General features: G+C 45.6%; 1 protein-coding gene across 5 annotated transcripts in view; it reads right to left on the bottom strand.

Moving 5' to 3' along the window:
- SLC44A1 (solute carrier family 44 member 1) overlaps positions 1-17,780 on the bottom strand; it is a 269,831-nt gene that overhangs the window by 97,713 nt on the left and 154,338 nt on the right. For all 5 annotated transcript variants that reach the window (XM_033918433.1, XM_033918422.1, XM_033918450.1 and 2 more), the window contains exon 4: positions 13,373-13,509. In XM_033918433.1, coding sequence (XP_033774324.1) covers positions 13,373-13,509 — 137 coding nt within the window. The remainder of the gene's footprint in view (positions 1-13,372; positions 13,510-17,780) is intronic.

Here is a 17,780-nt window from a genome sequence, read left to right as displayed (position 1 = left end):
AAGCTACACCAGATCTCTCCACATGTTATCCACACCCTCCAGGATGTCTACCCTATTACAGAGCTTGGTACCATCTGCTAAAAGGAAAAGTTCGCCAGACAGTCCTTCTGAAATATCACTCTCAAAAGATGTTAAACAGAGCCGGCCCAAGGACATATCCCTGCAGCACAACACTAACATCCTTTTCCTCTGAGCGGATTCCATTTACCACTAAGCACAGTTACTTACCCTAACAGGTGTTATCCGGATACAGCATGCAGCTATTCTCACATGTAGGTGATGTCATCTGCGGAGCCCGGTATACACAATATAAAAGTGTATTGTCACTTTAAGCTTTAGAAAGCTTTAAGACTGCCTGCATCATGCATGCGCAAGTGCCTTCCCGCCTGATGCCAGCTCGCAAGATCGTCAGTTCTATGCCCAAGTGAAGAAGAAAACCAGGGTAGGTGGGTGGGATGTAAGAATATCTGCTCACTGACCCTGGATAATACCTGTTACAGTAAGAAACTGTGCTTTATTCCAGGAAAAGCAGGCAGCATATTCTCACATGTGGAACTCCCTAGCTTATGAAGCTGGAGGAGGGAGTGTTGGCTCTGGAATGCTCCCACTGATTGTAAGGATCAAAATTTTTAGAGTGTGGAATATGCAAATGTATGCACAGAATCTGGCTACAGACTGTACAGAGAGAAAGCAGAGAGTAAAGACCTAAGACAACGGAGTGCTAATGCAGAGAAAAAAAGACTGTTTCCCCAAGAATTGGTAGGAAAAGTGTAATGAAGAGGGCAACCAAGAATGTGGGTGCAATCAGAAGCAAAGTCTGGGGTGACTGTAAGGCTGGGAAAATAAGTTATGAATATAATCCTGACCAACACTCTTTTTGGTACCTCAAATGTTAAGACCTGTTTCTGGGTATATTTGGCCTTCTGATTGCAAACATGGCACCAGTTTTATCCCATCAGCTCTATTTTTTGAGATGCAGAATATGTGCCATATACAACTCTTCACTCTGCTCACCCATTAAAAAATCAGGATATTTTAATGTAGTGTTTAAATTAATATCTTTTAAGCATGAAGGAAACATATTAAAATTAAAAGAAAAGTGTACAACATGAAAATCTACTTATTTCATACCAAAAGCACAAGTTTAAGATACAAACTTTCCAGACATTCGACTAGAGAGTTGCGTGGGGACAGAAATCCCACCCGTCCCCGCGAGGAATCCCCTCCGTCCCCGCCCGTCCCCGCGAGGAATCCCCTACGTCCCTATAAACTACAGAAATAGTTATTTCATTTAATTATGCTACTGAATTAAAGGCTCTGGTAGAAACCCATTTAAAAATAAGCAAAAAGACTTTATTAATTTGGAAATATTAATTGGGAAGAATACATACTTTGTAAACGGGTTTCTACCAGAGCCTCTAATGTTTATAAATTTTTATCAACACAACTAATATACTACTTTATCCTTAGGCAAAAAAAAAAAAGAATTTTTTTCCTACCTTTATTGCCTGGTTTCTGCTTTCTTCATGTTCTCATTCAATTCCTTCCATCCACTGCCTCTCTTCTCTCTGTCTTCCATTTGCTCTGTTACTGTGCCTCTCCCTTTCTCCCCCCTCCCAAATTGGTCTGGCACCCATCTTTTTCCCTCCGCTCCCCCCATAGTCTGGCACCTCTGTCTTCTTCCCTGCCAGCGTCTTCTTCCCATTCCCTCTTCCCCATTTCCTTTCAGTGTCCTTCTCCCCCCTCTGCCTTCCCCATGTCCTTTCAGCGTCCTTCTCCCCCCTCTGTCTTCCCCGTGTCCTTTCAGCGGCCTTCTCCCCCCTCTGTCTTCCCCATGTCCTTTCAGTGGCATTCTCCACCCCTTTGTCTTCCCCAGTGCTTTCAGGGTCATTCCCCCCCCCTCCTCCCATTTACCCCATGTCCTTTCAGCGTTCTTTTCCACCCCTTTGTCTTACCCAGTGCTTTCAGCGGCCTTCTCCCCCCTTAAGCGTCTTTTCTTCTCCACTCCACCTTTCCTCCCTCCCTGCCTCCACCTTTGTGGCGCTTTTGCACCCGACCGACAACAGAACAGGCCCGGGCGGACAAATCTCCCTGTCCTGTAGCTGCGAATCTAAATTACCTTCTTACAGCAGCTGGAGTAGTGAAGCTGCTGTAAGAGGTAATTTAGATTCGCGGCTATAGGGCAGGGAGATTTGTCGGCCGGGCCTGTTGTCGGTCAATCGGGGGACCTGACCGGCTGTGCACATTCTCCGGGGCGGACCGCCCCCTCCCCCCTCTTTCGTACGCCATTGCCTTCTTCCTACCTGCCCTGCCGCACACTGCCGACCGGAAGTCTTCCTGATGTCAGCGCTGACGTCGGAGGAAGGGAGGGCTTTGCTTAAGCCCTCCCTCCGATGTCAGCGCTGACATCGGGAAGATTTCCGTTCGGCTGTGTGTTGCGACAGGGCAGGTAAGGAGAAGGAGACTACCCTCGCGGCTCGAGTGCACTGCGATCCAACCCCGCAGGAACCCCGCGACCCTCGGAGGCGATGGGATGGGAAAAAATATGTACCATATGTATGTACCAAAAGTGACCTGGAACTTGAACCTTGGAGGTTTGGTCCTAATACCAGGATTGTAAGTCTAAATGAAGTTTAGAAACGGAAAGAGGCACAGGAAGCCCTAAGGGACCTGTGCATGGTCAACTCATAACCCAGGGTGCCGAGGTTGGAGTCCCAACTAGTGCACTATACTGTTATACTCATGCGTTAGAGGTGCTTCGCAAATGGTTGAAGAAGCTAGAGAAGAGGGTAAGGCCACTAAAGAATGAGGTAGCTATGAAGATTTAGAAAAGTTAGAAAAACCAGATAATTTTAAGGGAAAGTTAAAATTCTACTAGGAGTGGGACTTGAACCCATATGAGCACATATCCAGTGGATATTAAGTTCAACTTTTAAACCACTTGCCATTCTAATGGTTATGGTGTAAGGGAGAAAGTGGGTACATTCAAAAATAAAAGACAGAAATAGCGACGGTGAAATATGAAGTCCATTAGTGCAGCCGAAAAAATTGGAACGTGGGAAGAAAGTATGTTGTGTGTTTGAAGAAATAGAAAATAGCACCATAAAAATTAAAATCCAACATAGCAGTCATTGGAGATATGAAAAAGAAACACGAAGGAATAATCATCTAGGGCAGGGAAATGTTAAATGACTTGCCCAGAGTCAAATGGAGCTGCAGCGAGAGTTGAGCTCACAACTTCACGGTGATGAGGCAGGTGTGCTAAGTACCAGACCACTCTATCACTGAATGCATGGCAGGTTGTAAGCATGAAGGAAGACATAAAGAGATCGGAGAAAAGGCCAGAGGTACAAAAAGCCATGACAGGGAAAAAAAAGCAGTACCCTGGTGTGTCGGAAGAAACTTCACCAAATACTGGGTTAGTCTGAAGTTTCCAAAGAATGGAGCACCATAGGTGAAAGTAATTAAGGGGTCTGCAAGGAAGAAAAGAATAAGAGTATGAAATGGAGAAAAAAATTGATAGACCCGGAAGGAAGGAAGGAAAAGGTACCATTGAGGGCATTCTGCCATTTGAGTTAAGTGACCTGCAGAGAATCACAAGCAAAAGCACTGGGACCCGACTGTACAACATCTGGGCATAGGGGCGGCCACTCCACAAGTGAGGCACACCAACCTCATGTGGTGAATGGTTTTTTGTTTGTTTTTTATGTGGTGGCTATGCTTAATGTTAGTGAGCCATGAAGTACAGGAATATATGACAGAGAGAAATAAGGTGAGACCTTTAATAAAGAAAGGTCTCAAGTGGAAATAACGGAGTATCCATTCCTGATAGAAACACAGAACAGGAATGGAGAAACTGTGAAGATAGCATTATGAGATGCTACCCAATAGGTGGAATAAATACAAAGGAATAAGTAGAGATCATGAAAGGTCTAGAAATTTTGCAGCTAGACCAGATACGAATACATGTGAGGCTTGAAGGACGAATACATGTGAGGTAAAAGGACAAAAAGTAGTTGAAATAGAGTACTATGTTGGCTAAGATGGCATCCAAACTTATCCACAGTCTGGCCATTACGTCCTGGTAGTGCAGTGGCATAGACTCTGGAGCTGGAGGCTTTCAAGAGTGGATTTAACCAGCAAAGACTAATGTGACTAGTGTGGTTCATCAAATCCAGGAGAAGATTGTATTGTGCTAAGGTTAGGGCAGTACCGAGGGACACAATGAAAGCACCAGTACCATTGGTTGAGAATCAAGATACAGGAGCAGCAATGGTACAAAGGTGAAAATATCATCGGTACTAAGTCTCATTGCAAGGATGGATTGGTACTGAGCAGAGTCCAATGCTAAGTAGCTATATTGGTACTGAGGATAAAAAAGGGCATCAAGGCCAAAATTATTCTAATCTGATGGCTAGCCATTCACAATACAGATGCTGTGCATACAATGGGAAATTGCACCAGTACTAAGGGCTGTGAAGCTAGTACCATAGGTGCCACAGGTGTCGAAGCGGTGGAAAACCCCAAGGAACATAACGCTTCAGAACTGATAGCCTGCATCAACGAATGATGGCATCGATGATAGGCATGAATTGAGTGACTCAATGATGAAAATGCCAGTGATGCTGGTGATGATATCGATGAACTGCCAATGCTCTCTGGTACCAAAGGGAATCGATACCACTTAGAAGATCAATCCATATGCTAGTCAGCTGGTACCATAGATGCAGCAGGGTGTCGAAGCATTGGTAACCTCAAGAAGAGGCACGCTTCAGAATTGATAGCCTGCACTGATGGTGTCGAGGAAAGGCATGTATCAAGAGACATGCCCATGATGCTTGATGATGTCGAAGTCGAAGAAAGAAGTCAATGTCAATGCATTGGTACCACTAGGAATGGTACAATAGGTAAAGTCCAACTTGATGGGTACCCGACCGCAAGCCTAATACCTTCTTACAGAATTAAAATGCAGGAACAAAAAGAATAGATTATTTCTTTGGTAATACATTTATTCTTCTTCAGGTTTGTTTGTTTTTTTTAGCCCTGAAAGATCGGAAAGGGATCCAGCAGGAAAGACCAAACAACACAGGTTGAGTGATAAGAAGGCCGAAAAGCTGTCGATGCCATCGGTGGGGATAAAGGCTGCCAAAACACCCACAGGCCCTGAAAATGAAAATAAAGAAATGGGGGAAGCCACCGTTTGCCCTGGATCAGTAGCATGAAATATTGCTACTCCTAGGGTTTTGGCCAGGTACTAGTGACCTGGATTGGCCACCTTGAGAATGGGCTACCGGGCTTGATGGACCATTGGTCTGACCCAGTATAGCTATTCTTATGTTCTTATGGAAAGGACGGAAAAGAAAAACAAGTAAGAAATAATGAAATTAATGAAAAACACTAAGCAGGAAGGCAACTCCACTAGACAAAGTTTTAGTTATGTGTTCTTCACTCCGCAGAAAACAAAAAACTGATGACTTTGCGAGCTGGTTTTGGGTGGGAAAGCACTCGCGCATGCGCGGTGCGGGCAGTCTTAAAGCTTTCTAAAACTTAAAGTGACAGTATACTTTTACACTGTCCATACCGTGCTCTGTGGATGATGTCACCTACATGTGAGAATATGTTGCCTGCTTGTCCTGGGATAACTCTTTGTCTTCTTCCACTTAACCAGCTTCTAATCCAGTTTGTCACTTTAGGGTCCCTACTGCATGCATTCAGTTTATTTATCAATCTCCTATGCAGCACTGTGTTGAAAGCTTTGTTAAAATCTAAGTAGACTGCATCTAGCGCCCCTTCCATAGCCAATTGTTTGGTCATCCAGTCAAAAAAATCAATCAGATTCGTCTGAAAAGACCTACCTCTCATAAAACCATGCTGTCTGGGGTCCTGCAGTCCGTTCAATTCTAGAAATCTCACTATCCTCCGCTTAAGACGTGTTTCATTAGTTTACTCACTACCAAGATCAGACTAACCAGCCTGTAATTCCCAACCTCCTCCTTACTTCCATTCTTGTACAGAGGGACCACATCCACCCTTCTCCAGTCCTCCGGGACCACACCAGTCTCATGTTTTTAATGCTTCCTTAGAGACAATGAAGCCGCCAGAACCTCTCTGAGTTCCTTGAGTACCCTGGGATGTATCCCGTTAGGCTCCATCGCCTTGTCTATTTTTAATTTAGCTAGCTCCTCACAAACACAGTCTTCTGAGAATCTTTCCGGACCTACTACACTTCTATTCTCATTTGCATTTGTTTTCTGCAGTCCTACCCCTAGTCTTTTATCTGTAAACAAAGAAAAGAAATAACTGTTAAGGAGTTCAGCTTTATCCTCATCATGCAGCGGATCCCTTTGCGGACTCCAACAGGAGATAAGCACGTCTTGTAGCTGGCGCAAGTGAGCCCTTGTCCATGGAACTACCTCTATAATCACAACTATCAACCACAGAACCTGTAGGTACAGCCAGACTATCAGGGCTCAAGAATCAAGGAAGGCACATATTAACTGACGAAGCTTATCCTGGCGCAGCTCGCTTGTTCATCCCTGTGGCAAAGTGGACCCTCAAGTATTCCAGGTCCTGTGTTGGAATGAACTGGCTCTTCCAAAAGTTGACTACCCAGCCTAGGCTCTAAAGATGAGCCAATCATCCAAGATAGGGACAGACTTGGATTCTGAGTTTTCACAGGTGGGCTGCTGCAACGACCACCACCATCTTGGTGAAGGTCCACAGAACCTTTGCCAATGCAAAGGGCATGGCTGCAAACTGGAAATTCCATTGCAGGACATGAAACCTCAAGAATTTCCTGTGCTCTGGAAAAACAGGAATATGAAGATAGGCCTTGGTGAAATCCAGAGAGGTCAGAAATTTACCCAATGTTACTGAGGTGATCACAGACTACACTGTTTCCATCCTGAAATGGGGAACCTTGAGGGCTGCATTGATCACTTTGAGATCCAGTCCTTGGAGCCTCTCTTTGGTATGATAAAGTATATACACTGCTCTCAGTACCTTGTTGCAAGGAGTTGAACAGCATCGCTGGCTCTATCCTGACTATCTCAAGAAGACAATGAATGCTTGAGTGTTTGGCATGCTATTGGTACATGACTACATCAAAGTATACATGTTTAACTATTAGTATGTTAAATTTTGCCATAGTATTGCCTGCACACTCCCCAGGGCCCCCTAACATCATTTTCACAGGAGTCGGGGCGGAAGGCACTAGAAGACCCTCTTTAAAGATCAAAGGCATTAAATCCGGACAAGCCTAGGGGGCCACAGTACACGTAAAACACAGCTGTGCATCCAACAGCCATCCACCATAAATGAGGCATGAATCCATCACATCCTGCCCTGGAGAGGCCATCTATTTGGTTTTCTTTCAAAAACGAAGCTGGTAAGTGTAAAAAAATAACTTTAAATTCAAATTGGGAAAAATCCAAGATGGCCACTTTTGACTAAAAATAGCCCAGGAAAACCACAAAGAACCCTCGAAAATGGTGATTTTAGGGGTGGGGAGTAGGGCATGCAGGGAAACTACTCCAAAACCCTTTTAAGACACACCCCCCCCCCAAATTGCTGATTCAGGCTGTCAGCCTGTACTCACAGAAATATGTGCTGACTGGAAAACACTGCAGACACAGCCGAGACATTTGCCTCAAATAGATGGAAAACTTGACTTCAATTCTTCTGACTGCCCCACAGGGCCGGGTACCTCCACCATCCTCAGACATACTGCACAGAATGCCTGGCAGAGAAACACAGTCTGGCTCCGATCCTAGGCACACCTCCAGAGAACCACACAGCCTGCGCTCGACCCACTAGTGGATGAACCTGGGGTGCGCAAGCTCCCAAGGGAACAGTACCTGAGCCCCAATCTGATCTGCAGTCTGTTTAGAGGGTTTAGGAAGAAAAACTGATGCTTATAAGGACAGTGATGAAGTAAGAGGGGGAGTAGTTTAAGCCTCTGAAGGTTGAGTCTTCCTACAAAGTCCTGGCAGTTAGACGGAAATAACCCACTGGTCCCAGAATAAAGTGAGATGTACAAGAATGCACTTTTTATGACTTATTTGAATTTAACACATACTTTTTCAGTAGGAGTTCAAAGCAAGACACCAAATATGCCTAAATGTGTTTCCATGTTCCTGGAGGGCTTACAGTATAAGTTTGTACTTGAAGCATTGGAGGATTAATGAGTATAGTGCTTAATTAACTGCTACCCCTCCAACTTATGACAAAGGAAAAATTATGTTCTTACCTGTTAATTTTCTTTCCTTTAGACACAGCAGATGAATCCAGAAATCGTGACACATAAACCGACAGAAACATCCTGAAAGGGTGGGGCTCTGGATTCATCTGCTGCATCTAAAGGAAAGAAAATTAACAGGTAAGAACATAATTTTTCCTTCCTTAGCACCAGTAGCAGATGAATCCAGAGACCAGTGGGATGTAGCAAAGCAATCCTCAATCTGGGTGGGAAGCAAACGCCGCCTCCGCAACAACCGAAGTACTAAAAATGGCCTTTGAACGCGACACCACCTCAAACCAGAAAAGTATAGACAAGGCAAAGTCAGAAGACCATTAGCCATAGTAGCCATATGACAAACCTCCTCCAAGGAAAAAACCTCAGAACTGAGACCAAGAAGTAGCCATCGCCCACACAGAATGGTGATGAAGTTCTTCCACCAACCACTGTCCTGCCATGAAGAGGATAGAATGTCCTCCATAACCCCTCAAGCGCCTGAGGCTTTGGACACTGTCATAACTATGTCACGTCCCTGAAATAATATAAAGAGGTGACGGAAACGACGAAAGGCTCTAGAAACTTACAGACAGTGTAGAAGCTGTCTACACACTTTTAAGAAACGTAGTGAAGAAAAGCTTGTCTCCCCAGTCCTCCTCTCAGAAAGCAGGAAGGAAAAGTGAGAGCGGCAAGAAGAAAGGATGACACCACTTCAGGAAGAAACTATGGTACTGTCCAAACTGACACCATAGAATGTGTAATGCACCAAAAATGAAACCCTGCAGGATAAGGCCTGCAACTCAAAAAACTACCAAGCTAAAGGTATGCCCCTAAGAAACTCCGTCTTCAACCCGACCTACTGTTGAGCCTCATGAGAGAAAAGTTGCAACAGAGCCATTTGAAAACTTTCAAAAAACACTCTTAAAACTCGAGCCTGAACAGGATTTCATAACCAAAGGATCAAGATGCAGTAGTCTATTCAGGAAGCAAACTACAGCAGCCGAGAATCAAGCGAAAAAAATGAGATATTCAGCCCCTGTAAGAAAACAATGGGCGCCACTTAAAGCAGAAGTGAAGCATACGTTAAGCCCCAAGCCACCCCTTTTAGGAGAAGGCAAAAATATATGAAAGAGCAGTCATAAAGAGCAAAATATACTGAGCACTAGTCCAGAATCTAACACCCTCCAGATTCTAGAGGATGTCGCAGATGTAGAAGTCTGAACTGCCTGGATAAGAGTAGATATAACCTGTTCTGACTAAGCCTCCTGGCTCAGCCATGACGGTGCAAGAGCTAGTCCATAATACCCAAATGGAACACAGTGTCAGGGTGATCAACCCCTGGGTGATGAAATCTTGAGGTACCGGAAATCACCTACTCCTGAGATCAGCATACCATGGACAGCACAACCAAACAAGAGCAACCAGAATGACCATGTGGTGAAAGCGAGCCATGAGATGCCACACACACCCAACTAGCTGCTAAGGGGAAATACTTAAAGAAGACGACCCCGAGGCCAGTAAAGAGAGACTGCATCAACTCTCTCTGACTCCAACTCCCTGCATCTGATGAAGAACGGAGTAAGCTTGCATTTCGAAACTAGGCCATGAGGATTAAGGCTAGGAGATCTCACCTTCACACAATTAGCTGGAAGAGCTGAGCTGACAGTTCCGAATGTCCGTGACGTATAAGAGTTTCACTGAATAAGTCTGTCTAAACCCTTCTCCCATCCCAAAAAAGTGAGCCATCGATAGAAGAAAAGGAACCGTGTACCGAAGCAGGACAGTAACCGTGCTCGACAACCGAGGACTTCGCGTACCTCCCTGGCCATTGAGAAATGCCACTGCCGTGACACTGTCCGAAAAGCCCTTCATCGTTCATCCCTGAAGCATGGCTTGAAATGCCTGAAGCGCTAGCCAGATTGTCCACAACTCCAGAAGAATGAGATAGCGGGAACCCCTGGGACAGAAGTGAATGCTGCTGCAGACCTACTGCTAGAGTCGCCTCCCCGGATTCTAGAACCAGGCAGATAAGCACAGACAATCAGACTGGGGGATTGAAGGAGAAGAAGTCTAACCTGACACAGGAAATCATTGCCTCTATATCTAGCAAGAAACACATTTCCCACAGGCATGTGGAACATTACCCCAAGTGTACCAATGATTGAGTCGGGAGAAGAGAACTCGTTGGAAATATGAAGATCCACCTCAAAGATTGAAAAAGAAAGTCACCCACGTGGGTTACTGGGAAACTGTACTGTCTGTAAAACTCTCAACTCAACCAGTCGTCCACAGAAGGATAAACCTGAACCCCTCAGTACGCCGAAACAGCACCACTATTGTCATAACTTTAGAAAATGTACGCATAGCCGAGGCTAGGTCAAATGGCAGCTGCTTAAAATGATGCCTGAGGACAGCATAGGGAAGCCACCACTGAAGCAGTGTCTACAAGACAATATGTAAGCAATCCTCTTCTAGAACAAGCGGTGAAAGGAACTCCTCCGGCAGAACTGCTGTAATGAGCAACAGCACCGTTTTATTTTATTTTTTTGACCTAATCCCTCTTCTTGGGTACCCTAAAGGAAATTAGAAGAACTTCCTATGCCCCTGTGTTCCAGAGGAACGGGAACTACCGCCCTGAGTTCCATCAATATCGTAAGGGGCGTAGCAGTAACATTACTTTTTGGCTGCTCAATACTCAGCGACTCCAAGAAAGAAAATTGAATAGGAGAGGAATATTCAAAGGTGCAATCATCCTGAACAATATGCCAAGCCTATGGACCGGGCATCAGCACGGTCCCCTCCCCCTGTGCAAGAAATGCTAAACAGCGGCAAGGGGGAGACCAGACCCCTTCCGAGAGAAGCACGGGAGGTTGGGGTACAGGCTGGATGAGAGTTGAAAGTCCTGGACGAAAGAACAGAACTCTTCAGTGAAACAGCTAAGGAACATAAGAAGGAGTAGCAAACTGCCAGCTCTGAGAAAACTGAAAAAGAGGGCCGTGACGGGGAAGAAAACAAAAAGAACTTCCAGGATCAACCTGCCGAATTGTCTATCATCCGGAAGCCTTAAAATCCACTACCAATGGCACCCAAGCTTCTCCCCCAAAAAAACAAAAACCACAAACTGCCCTGAAAGGGCAGATGCCCTAGGTGCACACGAGAAGCTACATTTCCCCTTATACCAACAATAAAAGGCTCGCAACCTGAAAGAGAACTTCAGGGGAGACCCAAGTGACACATAACCTGCGCCACCCTGAAACCTGTCTATAGCGGGGTGCAGAGCCTCAAAGAGAGCTCTAGCATAATAATGTGACTAGGCACCCACTTTCGAAAGGGGACTCATACACTGACTTATTCCGTGCCAAGGCCAAAAATAGCTGTCTTGCTATCATGCTAGGGAACTGACATGCACGCGGGAAGAGAAGATGGCAGCGTCAGAGTCATGTGCTATAGCCTGAACAATAGGTAGACACTTTCACCCTAGAAGCAACTATCACAATGTCCGCACAAACAACTGGAGTGTCCCCCCAGGCCCACCACTAAAGTCTCCCCGAATCCAAGAAGGGCACTCCTAGTACTCAAAATTATATCTATAGCGCTACCAGACAAATGCAGCGCTGTACAGAGGGAGAAGTAAGAAGGAAACTTTCTTCCCATAGAAAAAGTGAAATAGCAACTATGATAAACCTAGAATAATCACAGGGTACTCTGCTGGCATTGAGAAATTCGTGCTACAATGAGCCTCCTGCCACTCCAGGTCAGAGACCATCCGAAACCGAAGAGCACTGAGTGAAAACACCCCCTGAAATGTCCTCAGGCTGTTCAAGATGGGCCCCATGCCAGCAGAACACATATGAAATGAAAAGCAGCACTTGGGAGAAAACAAACCCGACAGCTGCAGCTTTGACACTATTGTAATACCGTCAATGCAGCCAACACGAACAAACAGACCACCACCAAAGTGGAGGAAAAAACAGCCTGGAGGAGAACCGTTCAAACGCTGTGGCACCGCTGACTGTGTAGGAAAAGAAATGTACGGCTCCCGTGCGCAGGAAATAACCGTTCTTTCCACGCTCCGGTAAATACAAACCCAGAGCTCCCTCAGCAAACATGCACTGCCCTTCCAACCTAGGCCGCCGCAAAAGTGAAGTAAAAAACAGCTTGGGGGAAAGTGCTTGAATGCTGCAGCACTGCCGACAGCATAAGAAAGAAGCACGCGGGAAATAACCGCTCCTTCATGCTCTGAGAAACACATACCCGGAACTCCCCACAGCCAACAGACACTCCTGTGCCGAAAAGAGTTAGGCGTTGAACACCACCCAAAGCACGGCCTCACAATGTATGCAGCTAGAAATAAAATTGCTCACAGCAAAGTCACTCACCCATGATGCTGGAACCCATAGAGGAAAAGCTCCCTCACAAACACATACCCGTGACTAAAGAACCTGCAGCGAACAAGAAGCCTAACCAAAACATACTCACAATAAACTCTGAGTCAGGGCTTGCAGAGGACAACAAGTGCCGGTTGAAGCCGGTTATTGCCGGTTGCTCAGCACTAGCAGGGTAGACATTGTATATATTCCCTGTGGTCTTTTTTTTTTTTTTAATTAAGGGAAAGAAGAAAAATATACATACATATAGAGACCCAGTCAGACCCTCTATCACTGGAGCGAGGGTGAGGCAGGGACCTGGGGGAGGCCCAGGTGTAACCCCTAAAGCCGGCACCATTCAGCCAGAAACCCCTGTCTCACTGAAGAGAAAATCTCAACAGGAAAAACAAGGTTCCAGACACAGCCAGAATCCGGGAGCTAGTTGAATAGCGACCATCACCTGCTGGGAGATAGAGCATACTGAAGATACAAGAGGCATGCCAGCCAATTGGACTACCTGTTAATCAGTTTCTCTATCTCCACCTGCTGGTAGATGTATGCTATCCCACTGGTCTCTGGATTTATCTGCTGCTGGTGCTAAGGAATGCCATATAAACCCACAAGCCAGTCCTTTCTATACTGGTTTAGTACTATCATCATTTTAGCAAAAAAGAAATATCTGCTCCAAAATTCAGCTTACCCAGGTAAATACTAAAAATACACTTGACTTGGCATAAAGATTTAACCAAACAGCAACCATTTTTTCTCTCACCATTAGTTTCTGCGAACTTCTGGACATCAGTTAATGTTTTTAACTCTTCTTTTGGGCATGCCGACACACACAGGGCAATAGACTTGATCTTTTGATGTACCAGGTCTATATTGCAAGGATCCAAAAAGAACACATACCTACAAAAATTTAAAAAAACTTTAAATGCAAGTTATTGGCATGGCAAAATTATACAAGCCTGAAGCTGTCTGTAATGAATCTCTAAACATCTACTTTCTTGCAACAGTCTGGCTTTTTTTTTTTTTTCTACTACTTGAAGCATGCTGGCTTTATTACCATGACATTGAATTTTTTAATATTCACCCACAAGTGAGGATCGCTCGATAGAGGTATTTCCACAGATTTACTATATGAGATTTTGTTTAGAGTGGACAAACTGACCCCTAGGTAGGCCTTTGGCAGAAACACAGGCCGTGTTGGGTCAACTGAATAAAAGTGTTCCATGTCCCTTTTCTGAAGGCTTATTGAGCTTTTTTTTTGGTAGTTCTGTATGTTTTGTACTATTAGGATCTTTCTATTTTTGTTATGTGTTATCATTTATGTCTCTACAACAGTTTACACTGAGCTTTTAGATCATTCCAGAACTGTATAGGTAGGAGCTATATGCATGTTAACACACAGATGCCGTATATACACTGAGATTTTTGGGCCCAAAAAAAGGCCCAAAATGGGGGTGTTTGTTTATATTCCACTTGGTGCCCACTCACCCCCCCCCCTTTCCTGGACCTGTTGCAGGCCTCCACCTGGCCTGCCATGTCCTTGTGATCTAGCGGTGAGTGGGGACAGAAGGGATCTCTCCCACCTCCTGTCCTGGCCGACTCAAATATTTCACCTCCCAGACCTCTAGAATGCCTATCTTGAAAGCCGTAGTGGTCCAGAGGTGAACTGGGGCAGGAGCGATCTTCCTTCAATCCTGCCCCATCCAAGCTGGAGTTCACCAGGTTTTTCAAGGTAGTCTTTCTAGAGGTCTGGGAGGTGGATGTTTTAGAATTGGCTGGGACATAGGCAGAAGGGATCTCTCCTTTCCCGGCTCACTGCTAGACCACCAGGGCTTATGGCAGGCCCTGAGAAAAGTCTGCAAGGAATCAAGGGAGGGAGGGGGGACAAGGCGCAGAGCCTGGCAGGGTAGGGGAAGTAGAGGGCAGGGGGCTGAGCGCAGAGCCTGGCAGGGCAGGGAGGGATGAACAGAGGGGGGCTGGGTGCAGAACCTGGCAGGGCATTTGAACATAAACCCTTGGTTTATATTCAAATCATTTATATTCAAGTATATAATACTCCCAAGGCCTAGGTAAGAATTAAATTAACAAAAAATTGAGTTTTATCACATACACAGTTTGCTAGGATTTGGTTGCAATTATAAATCTATACTATCTATGCAGACCTGTGAAATGTGTGCATTTGGGTATGAGACTGATTAGATCTTGCACGAAACTGACCAGTGCAAGAGGAAATTGGTGAGATATTGACAAAAGATCTGATTTTAAAACAAGATGACTAAGTGTGAAAGTCAAAAAGTACCTATCTTATAAAACACCCATGTATCTATATAGAACAGGCTCCAGAAGCAGCCCCAACAGCACAAAAATGCCGATGCATGTATTTGATGTAAATATGTGCATGTACCATAAGCATTTGCTTGTGAATTTTATAACACACACATATACAGTGCAACTGCATCCAAAGTATCGCCCCTCCCCCCTACTTCCCACAGGTCTGGGCAGCAAATAGCACACATTATAAACATAGAAAATGATGGCAGATACAAAGAGATTATGTACTTACTCTGGTAAGCTCTTTTCCAGTAGATAGGCGAGACATTCTAGACATGTGGGTTGTGCCCCTATGGCCGCATGCCAATCTCCAGAAAAAATCCACTCTGGATTTTCTTTCTGTGTCTCTATTGTACTTCATTAACCTCCCTAGCTCCACCTACAGTTAGTACTCAAGCACCAAGAGCCACCAAATAAACGTGAAGTGTTGGGCAAGAGTGTATGACCGAGAGGGAAAGAGATGGTGCACATGGGAAAAGGAAGAAAGAGGAAAATTGTTGGGCACAGGGAAGAAGAGGGGCGAGGTAGAGATGCATGGAAAAGAGAAAGATGAGAGGGAGAAATGTTGGATATGAGGGAAAGATGTGGCATAGTGCTGGAGAGGGGTGATAGAAGGAGAAATGTTGGGCATGAGGCTGGTGGACAGGTGAAAGGTATAGCACATGATTCGTGGGATGAGACAGGGAGAAATGTTGGATGTGGCAGTAGACGGGGTGAGAGAGATGCCTGGATTCCCAGCCAGAAAATCTAGAAAAATGGTCTGGGAGGGGATGAAAACTCAAGCTTGTACCCCCTCCTATATAATGTCCACCACCCCACAATCTGTGGGGATCTCCACCCATGCTCCCAAATAAGCCGATAACCTCCCTCCAATGTGTGGAGGCTCGGCATCATAACTGCTTCTTGGGAGTTGTGGCAGAGCAGGATCCTGAGGGCACCTGGCCCCTCTGAAACTTTGTCTGGAGCCTTGAAAAGGTTTCTGGCCCAAAGGCCCTCCAGATAATAGGCAATATCATCTGAAGACCCAAAAATTACCGCAACATGACCCCCTAGGGGCTGGAGGTCTGCCATCCAGTAAAGACTTTGGCTTGCAATTCTGCACACTCACCATAAGATTATTCAGACTTTCCTATAGAGTAAATGTCCCTTTAATTGTAATTTACTCAAGGTCACCTTGGAGAAGGAATCCCTATCCCCTGTCTGATTCATAGGCAGAAATGGAATAAGCAGACATTTTGTAGGCAGAAATGGAATAAGCAGACATTTTGCTTAAGACTCTGAAAAGGTCATATAGAGCAATGTTTCTCAACACATGTTACGCGTACCTTTGGGGTACACGGCCTGGCTGCTGCCAGGGATCCCTCCCTGCCTCCTGCTGAAGCCGCTGCCACTGGGGATCCTTCCCTGCCTCCCTGTCTGCCCACTGGACCACCCCTCACCCCCCCAATCTGACCCTGCCACCAAGCCGGAGCTGACATGCTCTACCCTCCCCCCCCAGCAGCAACTCCACACAGGGATGGGACACGGAATGTGCAGCGACTCACATGCTGCACGCAGCTGGCTGACAAGCCTTCCCCCGACATCAATTCTGACGTCGGAGAGAAGGTTCCAGGACAGCCAATCGCGAACTCAACACATGGAGCACTAACTTGGGACATAGGAGGGAGGGAATAGAAAGGGAGAATTGAAGGGCATGAGTGTGTGCGTGAGAGATGGTGCACATGGAGAAGGAAGTAAGGGAATTTGGGCAGAGAGAGAAAGAGGAGTGAGGTAGAGATGCACTGGGAATAGAAGGATGAGAGGGAGAAATGTCTGATATGGTGGTGGAGAGGGCAGATTGAAGGGGAAGGAATGTTGGACATAGTGATGGAAGGAGAAATGTGGCATTGTGCTAGAGAGGGGTGATAGAAGGAGAAATGGGCATGGGGCTGGTGGGCAGTGGTGAAAAATGCTGCACATAATCCAGGGGATGAGAGAGGGAGACATGTTGTATGTGGCAGTAGAAGGAATGGGAGATATGCCTGGATCTCTCAAGATAGAGAGAGAGCGAGAGAGAGAGACGGGGGGAAGAGACAGACAGAGACAGACAGACAGAGACAGACAGACAGAGAGAGAGGGAGAGAGAGAGAGGGAGGGAGAGAGAGAGAGAGAGAGGGAGAGAGAGACAGAGAGACGGAGAGAGAGAGAAGGAGAGAAAGAGAGAGGGAGAGAGAGAAAGAGAGAGGGAGAGAGAGAAAGGGAGAGACGGAGAGAGAGAGAGGGAGAGACGGAGAGAGAGAGAGAGAGAGAAAGAGAGAGGGAGAGAGAGAAAGGGAGAGACGGGGAGAGAGAGAGAGAGATGGAGAGAGAGAGAAAGGGAGAGACGGGAAGAGAGAGAGAGAAAGAGAGAGAGAGACAGAGAGAGAGAGACGGGGAGAGAGAAAGAGAGAGAGACAGAGAGAGAGACAGAGAGACACATATTGCCAATAGGGGTGGAGGAGAGAGAAAGAAAAGTTGGACTCATGGAGGGGCAGAGAGAGAAAGATGTTGGTTGGGGAAGGGAATGGGGTCCGGAGGAGAGGAAGTGTGCAGGAGGCAGAAATAAATAAATATTGGAAATGCAACCAGAGACTCATGAAATCACCAGACAACCAAGGTAGGAAAAATAATTTTAATGTGTCAGTTTTGTGAATTTATATCTGCTGTCTATATTTTGCTTTATATTTGTCTATTTTTCTATAGTTGTTACTGATTGCATATTTTAAAATCATCTGCCTTGACCTCTTTGAAAAAACCCCTGAATATAAATGATAATTATCATTTATATTTGGGGGAGGGGGGTTTCAAAGAGGTCAAGGCAG

The sequence above is a fragment of the Geotrypetes seraphini genome, chromosome 1, assembly GCF_902459505.1.
Source record: "Geotrypetes seraphini chromosome 1, aGeoSer1.1, whole genome shotgun sequence".
NCBI classification, from domain to species: Eukaryota; Metazoa; Chordata; class Amphibia; order Gymnophiona; family Dermophiidae; genus Geotrypetes; species Geotrypetes seraphini.
This window is presented reverse-complemented; position numbering and strand designations above follow the sequence as displayed.